The 17,486-nt window shown below is 36.8% G+C and overlaps 1 protein-coding gene across 1 annotated transcript; it reads left to right on the top strand.

Annotated features, from left to right (window-relative positions):
- Positions 1-5,949: 5,949 nt before the first annotated feature.
- On the top strand, positions 5,950-6,348 carry LOC308491841 (fatty acid-binding protein 5-like; the record flags this gene model as incomplete). Its single annotated transcript, XM_081035931.1, has 1 exon — positions 5,950-6,348. The coding sequence occupies exon 1, from the start codon at positions 6,007-6,009 to the stop codon at positions 6,346-6,348; it is 342 nt and encodes a 113-aa protein (XP_080892057.1). The 5' UTR covers positions 5,950-6,006.
- Positions 6,349-17,486: the final 11,138 nt, after the last annotated feature.

Below are 17,486 nucleotides of genomic sequence, written 5' to 3'. Positions count from 1 at the left end.
CCTCTCTGCAATCCGCTCTTGCTAGCCTCCATTTCCTCTGCTAGCATAGCCACAGCCCGTTATATTAGTGGCCAATGGCTTACGGGTTACAGCTGACGGCCAACTAGCCACAGCTGCTGGCCATCCAATCACAGTTGATGGACATTTACTACCCGAGCCAGCACCTTTCTATGTGAGGCCGAGAGCCTGGAAACTGTTTTTGGGGGCTTTGTCCCTACAGAGGCATAGAACAGATTATCCTTAGAGCACACAGAAAAAGCCAAACTTGCCAACACTTTGATTTCAGACTTATAGCCTCCAGAACTGTAAGACAATAAATTTCCATTGTGTTAAGTCACCCCGCAATGTGTGGTACTTTGTTATGGCACCCCTAGGAAACTAATACTCGTACACCAAGAGACACGTCAAGAGAAAAATGAAGGTAAGCTTGTTAGATCTCCTTGTACACATATCGTAATGACAGACATCCTCTTGAGTAAATAGCATCTGCTAATGAAAAAGTCCTTAACTATAGAATGTTTTAGTGAGATGTCCCTGCCCTTTTGTAACCATGGGTGAGGATCCAGTCCAACTCTGCCCTTTCACATTCATTGATTGGAAGATCATCGCCCTTCTTCTGTGATGAGAAGTCTAGAATTTAAGTCTTGCATTTTTAGCTATATAGCATAGTGGGCCAGTGGCCTGATCTTAGTATTCTTGAATTAATTGCCTGAGGTTTTTGGCTGTAGTTGGTTTTCACAGAGCTCTGTTGGAGGGCAACCTCTTCTGTGTGCGGACAACATGGAGGGAATCAGTTGTGGATAAATGAATCCTATCTAAAAATATTTTCATATTTTATGAGATACACTTTATCCATGACTAACAGCACATGTATTTTTTTCATAATCTATGGTCTGAAAATCAAAATCCTTTGAAACCATCTTAATTAGCCATCCAAATCTTCGTTTTTCAGTTAATGTTTTTATAGCTCTGTCTCCACAAGACTCAGCCATCAATTTGTCCGATGAGTTTTGGTATCTTTAGATCCTTACTTCAAGATGCCAGCACACATCCCACTGAGGTTTGTCAGATTGCTGTTAAGTGACACATATGCTACTCAACAGTGTCTCAGTCATTAATCACGATACATAGCTCTTCCCCCTGAGGTCAGATTGAAACATGACTTGTGTTTAGTTATGCCTTGGAGACTTTTTCAATTTTCTTGAGTAAGGGGTTCTATTTGTTAGTTAGAATGATGTTTTTCACCCATGACTGCATATTTAAATCACTTGGAAATTGTATAACATCACCAATGTCCCACTACAGACCAATTAAAACAAAGTACGTGGGGATGGTGAGCAAGTATCAGTGTACAGCTCTCCAGATGATTTTAATGGGCAGCCAGAGGTGAGAGCCATTGCTTAATTGTAGTGCTTCTCAAACACTATACATCTGGTTGAAGCTCAGATTCTGCTTTAGCATGTGTGGGGCTGGGCCTGAGATCACTTATTTCTAGTGGGTGATACTGCTCTGTGAACCACACTTTGAGTAGCAACATTTTTGAAGTTCTTGGTTCTCAATGGTTTTGCCTTTCTTAATCAATATTCATCAAATGCATATTTTATAGACATGATTTCTCTGTCTCCTGTTAAACAGCAAGCAGCAATCCTTGTGAGCTATGGTGCTGGGCTTCTTGTTTTTACACCACCTCAATGCATAAAATGGTTTTTACACTATTTGATGGTTTTACATCATCGAATAGAACCTTAAAGGTGATCTGGTCTGCTAGTTTCTAGATATGCTTCCCAGAACTGGGAGGCTTGAGAGACCCACTTGGGGAGTGTGGAGAAGTCGGAGGGTGCAGACAAGGGTGAAAGCCTCATTTCCATTCCAATAGGAAATTGCACTTTTTTAGTTTGTTTTATCCTTCAGTGTGATTTTTCAGTTGAAAAATAGTAGGAAAACCACTCATTTTGCATTTTGAAGAAGAAAAGCCAGAGGCACAGGCGGTAAGTTATATATTTAAGTTCATTAAATATTCATAACAAATTCATAAGTTTCTGAGAATAAAAAAAAAACATTAGCTTCACTAAGTTATAGCACCAGTTAACTTTATAGTATTAGATGGGATAAAACTATCTCATGGTAATTTTACTTTTAGTGTCTATGAACATGCCTGTCACACTGGTGTTTATTTATAGATGAGTCATCAAAGATCTAATGGGAGCATTTCACAATAATACTTGTATGGCTTCTAGTATATAGCAGATAATGTAAGAAACCAGAAATAAAAAGACTAAACTATCTACAAATACCCAACAGCTCAGCAAATCAGCAAAAAAACAAAGCTCATGTTGTCATTCCCTTCCATTTGTTTCTCCCAGATGTTCTAAGGACTCGTAAACTTGTATACTAATTAGAAGTTACTGTATACAGTATTTTTCCTAAATTTGTAATTAATCTTGATTCTCTCTTCTGTTTTGAAGGGAGGAAAAAATAAGACATTGAACTGCACAGTAAGGGTAAAAATGTGGCCTTGTCTTGTTGTAGTGACCCCCTGTGGTGGTCAAGAGCATCATGCAGTATAGCCAGTGGGCAACACCCAGCAAAGCCATAGTGAAATAAGTACCATAAGCAAAGGAAACGTAACAAGGAATCAGCAAGGGAAGATTTGGTGTACATGCTCCTCCTTACAGCTTATAATAGGCTTTGCTCATGTTCATGTTTGGAGAAAGGGGGAGGCAAGGGCTATCTGCTGACGCCTAGAACAACTCATTTGGAACCATAGTTTCAGAAAATGTATTAGTGACTTTCTAGGTAGCAGCAAATCCAGGCCAGAGAGAACACAGTCACGTCTGTCTTGTTCCTTTTTGCCCATTTTGTTTGTTTGTGCCTCGTACCGAGTTCTATTGGCAGCCCTTGTCTGAGGCCTGCCAGTCTGAGTGACCTTTGACTTTGCCAGCCTGACCTTGTAATCCCAAGGTTCTTCATAGCCATTGAATGCTTTTCCTATGTGAAATCAGAGTTCTTATAACCTCGTGTGGTTATATGACATTTATTTAACCTAACCCCAGAAAAATTCAGAATTTTGTTCCATAGGAAACCTAATTCTCATTCCCTCTCTTTCCCAACAGTGAATATTAGGAAATTCTAAGCAGAACATCTTGAAGAAGATATGTACAGACAAGTTTGCATTTCTATGATTTTACCAGATTCTGTTCTGAAATGAGCTGTTATGCATAATTCAACTCGGCACAAGTTCATTCCTTACTCTATACTCAGCCGGGGAAGGAGGAATAGGGCTACCCAGCCTGTGTAAACCATAAGCATCAAATCAACACACTTATAATTTCACTAAGGAAATAAAGAAAAACATATGGAATACTTAGGAAACATGTATGACAGCGTGGGATTACATTTTGATATATCTGCTACACACAATATATGTTGTAAGAATCCACAAAACGAATGGATCGTTTGTTTCTGGGTTTCTCAGGAAAAGGTTCAGATTGAATTGGATTTTGAGTGGAAGGATGTGATTAGGCTGCTGTGAAAAGGGAAAAAATCTGTGCTTAGCGTATACTTGACTTAAGTGGAAAGAAGTCATATTTTCCATGCTACTGTATGTGGACTGGCACTGCGTGGCTCATAACTCGAGCAGAAACAAAGGGACACTGGGAGAAGGGCTGAACCAGAAATCTAATAAGCTCAATAGGTAACAGATTCATGAAGAGGGGATAGTCAGTGGAAACCCATTGTCTCTGGAAATAATGTGGAACAATAAAAAAGGCAGCGGTGTTTCTTCCTTCTCTAACTCAGAGACAGAGACGTCAATAGATGTCAGACTTAATATGCTTTGCAAATGCAGTCAAACAAATAAATAGTGATTTTAGAAAATTCCCCAATACTCATATTAGCCTGTACTTCAAAATGCTATAGTCACCTTGCTATGCTTTAAAAGAGAATTTGCAAGTACTGAAAAAAAAGAAGACTCTTATTTTTTTATTTTTTTTAATTAAAATTTATTGGGGTGACAATTGTTAGTAAAATTACATAAATTTCAGTTATACAATTCTGTATTACATCATCTATAAATCCCATTGTGTGTTCACCACCAAGAGTCAGTTCTCCTTCCATCACCATATATTTGATCCCCCTTACACTCATCTCCTTCCCTCCACCCTCCTTACCCTCTGGTAACCACTAAATTATTGTCTGTGTCTATGAATTTTTGTTTCTCATTTGCTTGTCTTGTTCTTTTGTTGTTTTTAGTTTATATCCCATATATCAGTGAAATCATATGGTTCTCTACTTTTTCTGTCTGACTTATTTTGCTTAGCATTACAATCTCAAGATCCATCCATGTTGTCACAAATGGTCTTATTTCATATTTTCTTACTGCCAAATAGTATTCCATGGTGTATATATACCACAACTTCTTTATCCATTCATCTATTGAAAGACAGTTTGGTTGTTTCCATGTCTTGGCCACCATAAATAAAGCTGTAATGAACATTGGAGCACACTTGTCTTCGTGGATAAAAGTTTCAGATTTTTTTGGGTAGATACCCAGGAGAGGGATTGCTGGGTCATATGGTAATTCTATTCAAAATGTTTTGAGGAACCTCCACACTGCCTTCCATAGCGGCTGCACCAGTCTGCATTCCCACCAACAGTGTATGAGGGTTCCTTTTTCTCCACAGCCTCTCCAACACTTGTTACTATTTGTCTTGTTGATGATAGCCATTCTGACTGCGGTGAGGTGATATCTCATTGTGATTTTTATATGCATTTCTCTGATGATTAGTGATGTTGAGTATTTTTCATATGTCTATTTGCCATTTGCATGTCCTCTTTCGAGACATGTCTCTTCAGGTCCTCTGCCCATTTTTCAGTTAGGTTATTTGTTTTTTTGTTGTTGAGTTTCATGAGTTCCTTATATATTTTGGATATTAGCCCCTTATCAGAGGCATTGTTTGCAAAAATCTTCTCCCTTTCTGTTGGTTACCTCTTTATTTTGTCGATGGTTTCTTTTGCTGTGCAGAAGCTTTTGAGTTTGATATAGTCCCATTCATATATGTTAGCTTTTACTTCCCTTGCCTTTGGAGTCAAATTCATAAAATGCTCTTTGAACCCAAGGTCCATAAGTTTAGTACCTATAATTTCTTCTATGTAGTTTATTGTTTCAGGTCTTGTGCTTAAGTTTTTGATTTATTGTATGAGGCCAACATTACCCTGATACCAAACCCTGGTAAGGATAACACAAAGAAAGAAAACTACAGACCAATATCTCTGATGAATACAGATACAAAAATCCTAAACAAAATTCTAGCAAATCGAATGCAACAATACATTAAAAAGATTATTCATCATGACCAAGTGGGGTTCATCCCTGGGGCACAAGGATGGTTCAACATCCGCAAATCCATCAATGTGATACATCACATAAACAAAATAAAGGACAAAAATCATATGATTATATCAAATGATGCAGAAAAAGCATTTGACAAGATACAACATTCATTTATGATTAAAACACTTAATAAAATAAGTATAGAAGGAAAATACCTTAACATAATAGAGGCCATATATGACAAACCCTCAGCTAATTTCATAATTAATGGTGAAAAACTGAAGCCCTTTGCTCTGCATTCAGGAACACGACAGGGCTGTCCCCTATCACCTCTGCTTTTCTACATAGTGTTGGAAGTCTTGCCAGAGCCATCAGGCAAGAGAAAGAAATAAAAGGCATCCAAATTGGGAATGAAGAAGTTAAATTGTCACTCTTTGCAGATGACATGATGCTGTATATAGAAAACCCTAAAGACTCCACCAAAAAGCTATTAGAAACAATCAATGAATACAGTAAAGTTGCTGGCTACAAAATCAATGTACAAAAGTTCAGAAAGCTCTCCACACCACACTCTGCTCCTCTTGCCCTGCACGCCGCCCGCGCCCACCAGGGCCTCCATTCAACAGCTGGTAGGAAGATGGCGCTTAGTGGAGAGCAAAGGTTTTGATGAGTACATGAAGGAATTAAGAGTAGGGATGGCTCTGCGAAAAATGGGTGCCATGGCCAAGCCAGACTGTGTCATCACTTCTGACGGCAAACACCTCACCATAAAAATTGAGAGCACATTGAAAACAACACAGTTTTCATGGAACCTGGGAGAGAAGTTTGAAGAAACTACAGCTGATGGCAGAAAAACTCAGACTGTGTGCAATTTTGTCAACGGTGTACTGGTGCAACATCAGGAATGGGATGGCAAGGAAAGCACAATAACAAGAAGAGTGGAAAATGGGAAACTATTGGTGGCATGCGTCATGAACAATGTCAACTGTACTCGGGTCTATGAAAAAGTAGAGTAAAAATTCCATCATCCTTCTGGACAGGAATTAGCTGCTAGAGTAAACAAGCTCAGTTCAATGAACAAATCTCTCCATGCATTTTTTTTCATCTCTGTATTCAGTTATCTTTATCATAAACATTTTACATGCAACTATTTCCAAGTGTTGGTTTAATTAAGACTGTCCCTTTGGTTACTGAATAAATGTGTTTATGCTAAAAAAAAAAGAAAAGAAAAAAAAAGTTCATTGCATTCCTATATACTAACAATGAAATCTCAGAAAAAGAAATAACAATAATAAAAAACCCCAATTCCTTTTGCAATTGCAACAAAAAACAATAAAATACCTACAAATAAACTTAACCAAGGATGTGAAAGACCTGATGAAAAGATGCTGAAAGATGCTGACATTTTTAAATGAAATTGAAGAAGACACAAAGAAATGGAAAGATATTCTGTGCTCATGGATTGGAAGAATCAACATAGTTAAAATGGCCATATTATCCAAAGCAATATACAGATTGAATGCAATCCCCATCCAAATCCCAATGGCATTTTTTAAAGAAATAGAACAAAAAATCATCAGATATGTTTGGAACCACAAAAGACCTCGAATAGCCAAAAGTATCCTAAGAAAAAAGAACAATGCTGGAGGTACCACACTGCCTGACTTTAGCTTGTACTACAGGGAAACAATAATCAAAACAGCATGGTATGGGCCGGCCCGGTGGCTCAGGCAATTAGAGCTCCATGCTCCTAATTCCGAAGGCTGCCGGTTCGATTCCCACATGGGCCAGAGGACTCTCAACTACAAGTTGCCGGTTCAATTCCTCGAGTCCCACAAGGGATTGTGGGCTCCGCCTCCTGCAACAAAGATTGAACACGGCACCTTGAGCTGAGTTGCTGCTGAGCTCCCGGATGGCTCAGTTGGTTGGAGCACGTCCTCTCAACCACAAGGTTGTGGGTTTGACTCCCGCAAGGGATGGTAGGGTGCGACCCCTGCAACTAGCAATGGCAACTGGACCTGGAGCTAAGCTGTGCCCTCCACAACTAAGACTGAAAGGACAACAACTTGAAGCTGAATGGCACCCTCCACAACTAAGATTGAAAGGACAACAACTTGACTTGGTAAAAAGTCCTGGAAGTACACACTGTTCCCCAATAAAGTTCTGTTCCCCTTCCCCAATATAATCTTAAAAAGAAAAAAAACAGCATGGTATTGGCAGAAAAACAGACACATAGACCAATGGAATAGAATTGAGAACCCAGAAATAAAACCACATAAATATGGACAGATAATTTTTGACAAAGCAAAAAACACACAATGTAGAAAAGACAGTCTCTTCAATAAATGGTGCTGGCAGAATTGGAAAGCCACGTGCAAAAGAATGAAACTGGACTGCTATCTGTCACCATGTACCAAAATTAATTCAAAATGGATCAAAGACTGTTTTAAAACAGTCTGTTAAAAACTGTCTTTTTAACAGACTGTTTAAAAGCTTTCTTCAACTTGCAAAAAATAAAACCCTCATATCAGACTTCCACTTTATACTGAAAGGCTATCCTACCACTTCTACAGTGATCTTCAATCTCCATTTTTTTTTTTCCTTTGCCAATAGCATGATACTTTCTGTCAGAATGGCCTCTTTCACCATTCACCTCAAATTGAGAACTGATGTTAGGCAGTTCTAATTAATTTCCCACAGAAAGCATAGAAAACAACAGCTAAGGATCTTCGTTGTGCTGTCCTAAATATCTATCAAGTGTTAGAGATAAACCCAAATAATACAGTGAGTAAATATACCACCTGCAGTTCTCACTGTAGGCTTAAAAATGACAGTAGTAACAACACCAAATGTTTATTTTTAATTTTAAAAAAGCAATGTGGTTTTTTAGAGAAGTGTTTCTTTCCCTTTCAATTCAATATATTAGCAGCTCATCTGCAAAAAAAAAAAAAAAATACACCTTTCAACCCATTTCTTCCACAAATCACAGTATGCCAAGGCATTTTTATTTGTTACCATGATCCTGCTTGACTACATGGGATTTTCCTCTACAAATCATTTGCCCCAATTATTGTTTCATGAGTGTAAAATAATGAAGCATTTTCTAAAAATGTTTCAAATCACGCAACAAAAGCAGACATATTGGATTAGTTTAAATATTTTACATTATTCTCTTTTTTCTTCCTGTTGCCTTTCAATCTCCAAATATTATGGTTTTTTCTCCTTGTGAGCTTTCAAGTATGTCTCTCCATTTTAATTACAGCCACCACAAAACAATTTAAAAATTCTTCCTTTTTCCTGGATTTGGCTTTTGTCTGTTACTTTCATAGAAACTGAAATAATCTTCATCTTCTATACCACCTCACCCCAGTCAAAATGGCTATCATCAATAAATCAACAAACAACAAGTGTTGGTGCGGATGTGGAGAAAAGGGAACCCTGTGCACTGTTGGTGGGATTGCAGATTGGTGCAACCACTATGGAAAACAGTATGGAGATATCTCAAAAATCTGAAAATGGAACTACCTTATGACCCACCAGTTCCACTCCTAGGTATCTATCCAGAGAAATCCAAAACTCTAATTCAAAAATTTTACGCACCCCTATGTTTATTGCAGCACTATACATAATAGCCAAGACATGGAAACAACCGAAATGCCCATCGGTAAATGACTGGATTAAGAAACTGTGGTACATTTATACAATGGAGTATTACACAGCCATAAAGAAGAATGAAATCTTACCATTTGCAACAACATGGATGGATCTAGAGAACATTACGTTAAGTGAAATAAGTCAGACAGAGAAAGACAAATACCATATGATCTCACTTATATGTGGAATCTAAAGAAAAGAATAGATGAACTAATCAGAAACAATCTCAGAGACACAGAGGAAAACTGAAGGTTGCTAGATGAGAGGGGGATTGGGGATAAGGGGGAAGGTGAGGGGATTAGAAAGCACAGTCAGTAACCACAAGATTGCCACGGGATCACGAAAGTCAATTTGGGGAATGTAATCAATAATGTTGTAAAGATTTTGTAGGGTATTCGATAGACATTTGTCTCATTAGGGAGACAACCTCAGGGATGATGTAGATGCCTGATCACTGCAGTGTACACCTGAAGCTGAAGCTGAACAATAATGAATGTAAATTGTGTGTGTGTGTGTGTGTGTATATATATATATATATATATATATATGTATACCTATATATATAGATATATAGATATATATTTACAAGAAGTGGAGTACAGGATCAGGAATAGAGACAGTGGAAATGTAATGGCTGTGTGCGATGTCAGAGGGGTAGTGGATGGGTGGAGGGGGGTTGTCACTGTGTGAGGCATATAAATGATAAATGTCTATTATATTTTTTGTGCACCTCAAACTAATAAAAAATGTTAAAAAATAATAATTTTCATCTTCTAATCATACCACCTCAATGGTCTGCCATATCACTCTGTTAATTACCAAATAAATTTTCTGTTGATTGGTATATTAAATTTAAGTCTCAGCAAAAATATTTGAGTTCCTGATCTCTAAAAGGAGAAAGGTCCCAGAAAGGACAATGGGTATGTGTTGTGAGTAAGGTAGAAGATAAACTCCTTGGGAATAATAATTCCCAAGCTAAGTGAAGAAAGTGTTTTCAGAAGGTAGAAATGATCAATTGGTAAGAATGCTGATGAGAGGTCTAGAAAATAAGGCCTGATCCTGGAATATTGAATAGCAATATGGTGGCCAATGGTGACTTTGACTAGAGCACTTTCAGTGGTGTGGTAGAGATAAAAGATTGATTGAAATGGTCTCCATGGAGAATAATTATAGGAAGTGGAAAAACTGTCTTTAAATGACCTCTTGAGGATTTTGCTTCAAAGAGCAGAAGGACATGGAAGGAAATGAGAAATCAGGAGAAAGTTTTGTTTGTTTGCTTTTAGGACTGCTGATACTAAATGCGTGACTTCCAAGACATAATCCAGCAAAGAATGAGGTGAGAAATTTATGACGCATGAGATAGAGGGAATCATCATAGGATGAAAGTCCTTGAATAAGTGAGAAGGATGACAGCCAGTGTACAAGTGGAAAGTTTGCCCTTAGATAACATACAAAAATACAGTCATGGGAAAGAGTTCAAGATTGTTCAGAGAAAAGCTTATGTAAGAGGGATGACTGCTGGTGCATTACTGGAAAGTCTGCCTGTAGATAACAGGACATGAGAAATAAATGGCAGTAAAATTGGTTGATTCTGTGGTAATTGCACATGGAAGACCTTTTTGACCCTCTAAATTTTGCCTATAAAATAGAAAGTAAGATTACTAGCAGAATTACTAGTTTTCCTGTGGTCTAACTTTTTTTAAATTTATTAGGTTCCTTAATCATTTTTTGCTTGTTTTTGTGTTTATTAAGAGACCATGTCGTGAGCAAACTACAGGCATGTGAAAAATTTCAAGACTGATCAGAAAAGAACTTTGGGGTTTTGGGGTTGGGCTAACCTGGTATGTGGCAAGAAATAGGAAGAGGTAAGCTTTGGAAAGTAGTTCACTGATGGATTGAGAGTAGCCTTGTACATTTGAACTGTGCAGACCTTGCGTTTCACTTTGCGGATACTGGGGAATTATCATTAGTCATTAAGCAGTGAATGGCCTGATTAAATATATGTCTTCAAAAGAGATTTGTAGAAGATATTTTGAAAGAAATCAGAAAGCAAATAAAATTTAATATGTCTTTGATAATCTGACTATTAAAGCCTTTTCACATTATAAAACCAATGAATTTGTACACTTTGGGAAGGTACAATAAATCTACCCTGTTCAAAATGTTTTCTTCTAGCAAAGATACTGGTAAACATTTGGGGATTTTGCAGAAAAACACATGCATGCAAATACAGACACACACAGTAATTTTGAATCAACTGAAGTCAATGTAATTGTCATAATTAGCTCACCTTGTTCTGTTATAGAGTCTCTGCTAAGCACATTTTAAAACAAAGATGTTTTTAGTGTTTTAGGGGAAATTTGTACAGATTTCATCAAAATGTACACAATAGTAAATTGGGATTTTTTTTTTGTTATTATTCTTTTGAAAACTTTATTTTGGTTTACTATATGGCAATGGTATCGAAGAGAGAATAGATAGATAGGTAGGTAGGTAGGTAGGTAGGTAGGTAGGTAGGTAGGTAGATAGATAGATAGATATTCACAAAATCTGTCAACAATTTGTAAATATGTTTCACAATTTAGTTTAAAAGCAAAAGCACTACTTCTTTTCCCCAATTTACTCCTGAAATCATTTGATATTTGTGTGCAGAAGGAAAACTTGGCTCACATTGCTCATTATTGTGGCACTGCCCCAGGACTGTCATGATGGATATGCTAATAAAAGACTGAAAAACTAACACTTTGTTGAGAATGGAATGAGTCCACAGGTCCTCAGTTCACAGCTCTGGCATACCAAGATCTCTCAAAGTTCCTAGTTCTGTAGTGACTTTCGTTGGTTAGGATAGTTGTACTGAAACATAGAATTTGGTTTTGACATCTCCCAGGGAAGAACTCAGTAGTTGGGGGAATTCTCCTTACAAGGCAAGTGAGCAAGACATGAAGCTCTGAGGAAGAGACTTAGAAGCAGAGCTAAAGTAAGTGTAAATGCCCAAAGGAAGGAGTATGGACATTTTTTTCCTCTAAAAATGTCCTTTTAGTCCACAAACATAAGTTTATAACATCAAGTTTTATATGAAAGCAATCTGTTTTGATTTGATTCAGCAAATATCTATTGAGTGGCCTCATGCCAAGAGGAGTTCCTAGCAGGAGCGAGCCAACCTCAATAAAAACGAGTCTGGCTATGTGGGGTCAAAGCAAACACTGAGCATGCACAAAAGTGGCCAGAGGGGTGAGGCCTCACTTTAGCCAGGGAATGGCCACCTGTATTCTACGTGGAATAAATTAGCCAACAAGTTTACCAAAACTGTACATCTGTCACACAGAAAGCCCATGCAGCCAGATCACAGTAAGACATTTTCACACATCAAGTAAGACATTTTCTGCTTCCCTACCTCTTCTCCATTCCAAATGTGTCAATGTCTCCTTACCTGATCCTGGAGTAGTCACACATAGCAGCTGGCCCGTGAGGGAGATGAAAGGAGACACCAAGAGACAATCACTCTCATTGCCCGTTGAGGTTTCTCTGCCTTGTGATCTGGGAGGGAAACAATTTAATTTAAGAGAGTTTTTCAATTATACTTGACTGGACTAAAATTTTAATACCCACAACAAAAGGTTATTTGTTAACTGAGAATGACTAGAGATGTTGTGGGACCGGTTAGAGGCGCTCTCAGAGGACAGAGAAGAATGAGTCCATAGATTGAGTCTGGAGGGCTCTGGGAAAACAACTCAGATTTCTTTTATTTGAGCTTAGCTCATTGATTAAGCATACCTCCTTTTTCTTTAACTGTCATCAATTGGTACAGACCATGATGATTAGCTATATAGCTAAACACATTGCAAATTCTAATTGGAAAGGGGTCTAACTGCTGCTGGCTGTGAAGGCAGCAAGTGTATTTTTACTTAATGAAATCCACTCTGTCAGAAGGGCCAAAGCAAACAGAATACTGTGACTAAATGCAGCTATGTTTTATTCTGAAAAGTTCTCAAGAGGAAGAAAAGGAGGAGAAACATGAAAATAGGAAAAAAGAAAAAAGAATGAAAAATTAGAGACTATACATACTAGGAACACTTATAAGTCTTAGCTGGTTATAGAGGACCATTCCAATCTGGTTCCAACTTCCTTCCTCATGCTGACTTCTCCCTCTTCCTGTCATGTTCCTGAAACAATGAATTTCTCCCTTTTGTGTGTACACACCAGATTCGTTCCCCATAGTGCTATGTCCAATGCATTGCTTAACCTGGAATGGCGTCTCCTACAACCTGTTTATGCCTCTGCCACTCAGCATCTGGGTTAAATGTCACCCCTTCAGAAAATATGTCCTTATCTCCTTCAGGCAGAGTTGAACATTCTGGATTTTGCCTTCTCTGAGTTCTTGTTATTCTTTGTCTGGTTCAACGTAGATGCATTTCCCCTCCTGCACTATAGCTATTTGTTGGTATACTTATCTTCTCCACTAAACTCTGAGTTGCTCGGACATAACTGTGTCTTAGTTATTTTATCTCCAGCACATGATAGAGTTCTTCATACAAATTAGATGATCAGAGGTGTTTATTTAGTTAATTAACAATAACTTTGTATTAAGGATAAAGAAGAAATCACACTGCCTGTATACGTCATTGTTAGATTCCAAACTCCATTTACTTATTAATTTTTCAAGGACTCTCAACAAGAGGAATAAAGAAAAGAATGGGATCTCCAGCCCAGGATGAGACAATGGCACTGAATCTTTCTCCTGCTGTCCTTCCCGCACTGAAGACTTCCTCCAAGCAGTTCTGGCCAGAGCTGAAGCAGCACTTCAGTAAGGACATAACAGACTAGTCAACTCACAGCTGAGGAACTAAGGCTCTACCCCCATCACAGGGACATCAAAAGACTAAAGATGCAGAAAAAACAATGCTGCTGAAGCGGTCTCGGTCTTGCAGTGCATAACTGAAGACCTGCTCTGAAAGTTGCTTTTTAATCAGGTGCGGTTTTCCAAGCAAAACCTTAACTATATTCAAGGGAACCCTTAGTTTTCTAACATTTCTCTTTAGGGGAATGCTTCTACATTGTACTCTGCCAGTTCCTGTCTTCCCTCATCTATAGAATTTATCCTTGCTTTCTCTCCTTCAAAATCAAAATTATTTTGTTTTCAAAGGATACAGGTATGTTAACTCAGAGATTCTGGTTTGTAAACTATTTACACCAGATTGGATGCTTTTGAGACTGTACCGAGTTTTATGAGAGTTGCAAAGACACACATGCAGTACACTAGGGTGCACCGAATATCATTCTTGGTTATGCTTTCCTCACAACTTCTAACCACCCGGCCCTTCCCTACCAATAATCATGCAGCTGGAAGAGACTCTGAAAGTTTTCTGATGTTTGTAATACAACTTTTTGCCTCATATTTTAAAAGTTATCGCATGCTCACAAATTAATTTAATTAAGAGACATGAAAAGGCCAAATAACTTTAGAAACAGAGTATCAATATAATCCTAGACTAATGAAAATTCATTCTGTTAATGAAAACATTTTGTTTTCTATTTTAATTTAGGAAACTTCAGCATTTGGGGAGATTTTATTTGACTTAAATCATATTAATACAATTTTAAAGGAGTTTTTTTTTTTCTTTTTCTAGCCTTAAAGTCCACTATAGAAATTACACAATGGATAGATTATTATATCTATCATAGATCACAATCTATTATTCCAGTGCTTCTAAGTCTTTACTTATAAACTACAAGGTCTGAGTTATTCATGGTATTTTGCAAACTAGTATTTTTTTTTTTTAAGAAGGAGCTATACCTGGTGCTGTCTAAGCTTCCTTCAGATTCCAATATTCTGTGTTTCTATTTCTACATTTCAACAAGGGCAGTACTGATCATACACAATTCTGGCAAATATTCCAGTGGGACTGAGTAATATGTCAAAAGTCATACAATGAACATCAGTGGGAAGCCTGGGATTTGAAGTCAGAGTTTCACTACAATATGTATTTTTTTCTATTCTTAACATCATATCACTGAGATATTTTCATTAAAATTTCCATATTTGAACATTTTAGTCCACCTTTTTATTCTGTTTGCTCTGGACGATGGTGAATGACAATTTTTTATATTGGAGTGAATGTTTACATGCATAAATCTGACATCTACCACTATTACTAATATTTATTTGGAAAAAAAACAAAATACTTGACCAAAATTAAATGTTACTAAATGTCACTATTCTGAAACTATGTGATTTGAATTAATTGTTCACTTCTTAAATTTGGTTTTAACTTGTTTTATTTACAGAAGAATGATTCCGTACTTTCTAATTTTAAGGACTTGCAATTTTTTCCCTTAAAGAGACTAGGTATTGGTTTTTAGTATTTTAAATCTCAGAATTACAATAATTTATGTATTGTTTTATTGCCAATAGTTTGAGATAATTTTATTTCCATGCCTTAAAATTTATATTAAAATGTTTCCACAATAGTTTGTTTGCGATAGTAATAAAACTTCATAGAGATGACTTGTAATTGTTCAGACTTCTTCAAAATTGTCTTTGTAAAGAGTATTTTAGAATATTTATCTAATGACACATATACTTCCTATAACTCGTAAGCTGCACCATGACAGTGGAATGCAATACACTCAGACCAAAAAGGAAAAAAAATCATCTGAACATACAAAGAATAATTTCCTTTAGAGAACTAAAATTTCATAAATATAAAGGTGAAAATAATTGTCAAATATTACAAGATGAGGCGTGCTCTAATAGAAACATGATTGATTTTAAGTACTTAAGACTGGAAAACACTTATGTTCCAGTAAGCCTACTTAAGGCTTTTAAATATTGATAGACTTAATGGACTATCTGTGCACTAATGTCTCTGGTCTCTGGGCATACATAATAAGTTGTTATGCACATACAAACTCAAACATCTTGAAATTATTCACTACTCATATTGACAATAGGTAGTCATCATTTTGTATATGTCTCAGGTACTGTCAGTCTCTATAAATAATGTGATAAATGTGTTATTTCTCTTTCATCAATAAGGAAAATGAGTCTTAGAATAGCTTAGCAAATTTTCCGTAGTTATGCAGCTAGCAAGTTGCAGAGTTAAAACTCTAATGCTTCAAACTCCAGTCTGTGCTTTTTATCTACACCAAACTGCCTTGAATGAGTATTGATGTTATTTTTAGTTTAGGAGATTTTTTTACCTGCAAACAAGAATTCTTAAAAGGATTAAAAAAAACAATTGGTTATTTTCTTGACTTTTGGCACTAGACACTCCTGAATTTAAACATTGGTTTCAAAATTATTTGTTGGGTGACTTTATTTGGTCTCTTTGGGCTTCATTTTCTCATGTGAAATGTGGGCAATATATATCTTGCAGTGATTGTGAAAATTAAACACAGTAGAGAATATAAAGTACTCATCACATTGCTTGTTACAGAGTAAGGTCTTAAGACAAGGCAGCTATCGTCTCAGATTGGCCTTCCAGACTTTTTATTAACAACATGGCATGATTTGAGAACATCTTTTTTCGATTATATATTATCATGAATTTAAAAATATTCATTCAAAATAAATAACTCTCACAGAATAGCATTTTCTTAAGTACCATCCCTAGACTAAAAATCAACTAAGATAGTATAGTTTAGTAATTGCTTTGAACATGCTACCTAGTGAGATTCAGACTGGATAAATGGGATAAATTGGAATCTTTGGAATGACAACTAGGATTCTGTATAGTTTGCTTAAGAATTCCTCCCTTTGAAAAGTCAAAAACATCTCAGTCTAGGTTACTTTTCCCATTGGCTATGAAATAGAATATTTCTACCTTCATCATTGTTAGCATTCTTCCAAAATCTCTAATACTTCCTCCCCCCAAATAAATATCCTCTGGAAGGAGGGAGGAGGGAACTATGTACACTGGCCTATGGGCACTACAAAAGGACCCCCAATGCATTTGCACTATCATTATTGCTGGAAATGTGAAAAGTCACATTTATATTTCCATTAAATCTCCATGCTTTATATTTCAATTAAAATAACTCACTTCAGGGCTTCCCAGTTTCAGGTACGCCCTCCCGCTGGGGAGCTGCAACCTCTTCTCCTGCCTCTAATAAACTATCTTCTTTTACAAAAATAATAATACCAATAATAATAAATAAAATAAAATGACTGACTTCTGAGTTTATTCTCATTGGTTTATTAGTCAGGAGGAATACTAGATAATATGTGAATAAATGCCTATATAAGAACAAAAAGTACTATTTTTATATGGTAAATTATTATTTACCATCTTCGTTACCACTGAAGGAACATATTCATAAGGAGGATTGGGTATGAAACTGCACACTGTGTCATAGGCATTTATTATTTGCATCAGCATTTATTTCTACTTTTCTAGTAGTAATGTCACCTCATAGACACAGACAACAGTATGATGGTTACCAGGAGGTAAAGGGAGTCAAATATAAGGTGACAGAAGACGACTAGTCTTCAGGTGGTGAG

Source organism: Rhinolophus hipposideros, assembly GCF_964194185.1.
Source record: "Rhinolophus hipposideros genome assembly, chromosome: 1".
Taxonomy (NCBI): Eukaryota; Metazoa; Chordata; class Mammalia; order Chiroptera; family Rhinolophidae; genus Rhinolophus; species Rhinolophus hipposideros.
The sequence above is the reverse complement of the archived record's forward strand: the minus strand, read 5'-3'. Positions and strand labels throughout refer to the sequence as shown.